The following is a 2,084-nucleotide window of genomic DNA, read 5'->3' as shown; positions in this document are numbered from 1 at the left end:
CAGCTTTTCACCTCATGGTTTTGAATACATTTCAAATACACACAGAAATGTGCATATCACACCAATGATCTACCTGCCCATTACTGTGTATCCACCCTCTTATTGTGGAAAGCAGTAACAGGGTGGACGTTTTATTCTTAAATCAACCATTATTCCTCATGTGATGCACAACAGGCTAGCAAATGAAGACCATAAACATTATTTTTAACATGTTTATGAACCATGTGATCGGAATTACAAAAGAATATCTGTTTACACTGTAAATAAGGGTAACAGGGTGAACAGGTTATGCTTTAACGCATCTGTGAACCATTCTGAAACATGGGGGGGAAACGGTTGATGAAAGATTGATGTTTACTCTGGCTTTTATAGAGGATTTCCCTCCAAAACACTAATACAACTTACTGTAAGTCATGTAACTAGCGGACCAATAGAGGGGAGCTATCCAAAAAGACTGGTAAGAGTAACAGGACGGACGGACAAATGTGGGACAATTTATTTTATTTCAGACTTTAAACGTAAAAAATAAAAAATAAAAAAATAAAAATGTATTAATAGGGGGAAAAACATCTAATGTAGAATATTACTATTAAGGCTGTACAACAGTAATGAACAAGTTTGTGTTTTTTAATGACATATTAGCAAATGAACTTGAACTTGAATGAACGGGGGTGTTTTAGGGTATTTGTGCTCAAAAAAATAAAATAATTTTAAAAATAAATATTTTCTAAACATATAACTGTTTTCTAATAGTTAATAGTGTAAGGCAAGCTTTTGAAATAAGTATTTGCCCATTTTTATACAAAACACACTCAGATCTGTGATCGGGATTGAAAGGCATTAAATACTAGGAATGATTCACATTCCCAAAGTGTTGGTATTGCTATTGGGAATTACATGTCACATTTCTCCAAACTTTACACTTTTAAAGCATAATAAAGATGACAAACTTCATATATGTTTTAGAGGCTTTAAAGACCTGCCACAGGATTGACTTTGTCAAAAAGAGAATCAAGAAATATTCTCAGATGGCTGCATCTGATCCATGTTTCAACCTGTCCAAATGTCCAAGAATAGATTAGAATAGAAAAGCACTTTACTGTCACTGTACATGTACAATGAAATTGTAGAAAAAAAGACCGGTGCAGGACACTGAACCCTCCAACCCAGTAGGTTATGCAAAGTGCTGGTGTACCTACTTTGTGTGTGTGTCTGTGTGAGTGAATGAGTTCAAGAAAGTCACATTTAAAAAACAGCTGTTAACATAAAATTGTTTCTATGGACCACCACCTTCTTTCAGACCAATCATTTGCACTCGTACTTATGTATCTGAGATGATCCAGTGTGTCAAAATGTTCACCCTTCAGCTTGAATGGGTGGTGGGCTAAGACTGTGCTGGTGTAGCCAGTAATTCCTGGACCCTTCCACCTATCCCTGAGACCTAATTATCATTACTGCAATGACCTTGGACATGGACGTTGGGCCAGTTTGACACAGGAGCTTGCACGAGTTTGACTGGTCAACCTTCTGAAAACTAGCAGAGGGTGTGGAAGTAGTCTATAGGTGTCCCAAGGACACAACCTTGAGGGGAAAACTAGCCAGGTTTTAATTATGTATGTTTCCTGATTTAAATGGATTTAATTTGCAGAACATTCAGATCAAACCTTGCATACTGCATGAAAGGAGGGCCGAAATGATTAACATCTTTCTCTATAAAATGGACCCTTTGAAGCATTTCTTTGTCAGTAGCTTGTATCTAAGGTCCAGCATTTCAAGCATTATGCATACTGAGCTTTGCATTTAATAAGAACTGGATGGAACAATAATCTGAAAATGACAGAAGAGAAACAGTTTTCCTCACCGCCTGTAAAACCTCTGCTGAGCCACTTGGTGGTAGCTGGCAGAAAACGGCAACATTAACCAAAAGGCTGACAGTCAATGATGGAGCAAATGATTGCTGCTCAGGTTGTGGTGAAACCAGCGTGCCCAGTGACTGCAGGCGGTCGCTGGGAAGAGGATGAGCTGCGCCTGAGAAAAGAGTGCGTATGTGGTTCCAAGCTTCTTTGGCCCGTGCCTGGTGGGGA

The 2,084-nt window shown here is 38.5% G+C and overlaps 1 protein-coding gene across 1 annotated transcript in view; it reads right to left on the bottom strand.

Annotated features, from left to right (window-relative positions):
* Positions 1-2,084, bottom strand: part of fancc (FA complementation group C) — a 33,495-nt gene that overhangs the window by 1,676 nt on the left and 29,735 nt on the right. Inside the window, exon 16 of the mRNA XM_005722377.1 lies at positions 1,862-2,074. Within this exon, the coding sequence (XP_005722434.1) occupies positions 1,862-2,074 (213 nt within the window). The remainder of the gene's footprint in view (positions 1-1,861; positions 2,075-2,084) is intronic.

Source organism: Pundamilia nyererei, unplaced genomic scaffold (assembly GCF_000239375.1).
Source record: "Pundamilia nyererei isolate P.nyererei 1_Seehausen unplaced genomic scaffold, PunNye1.0 scaffold00006, whole genome shotgun sequence".
Taxonomy (NCBI): domain Eukaryota; kingdom Metazoa; phylum Chordata; class Actinopteri; order Cichliformes; family Cichlidae; genus Pundamilia; species Pundamilia nyererei.
The sequence above is the reverse complement of the archived record's forward strand: the minus strand, read 5'-3'. Positions and strand labels throughout refer to the sequence as shown.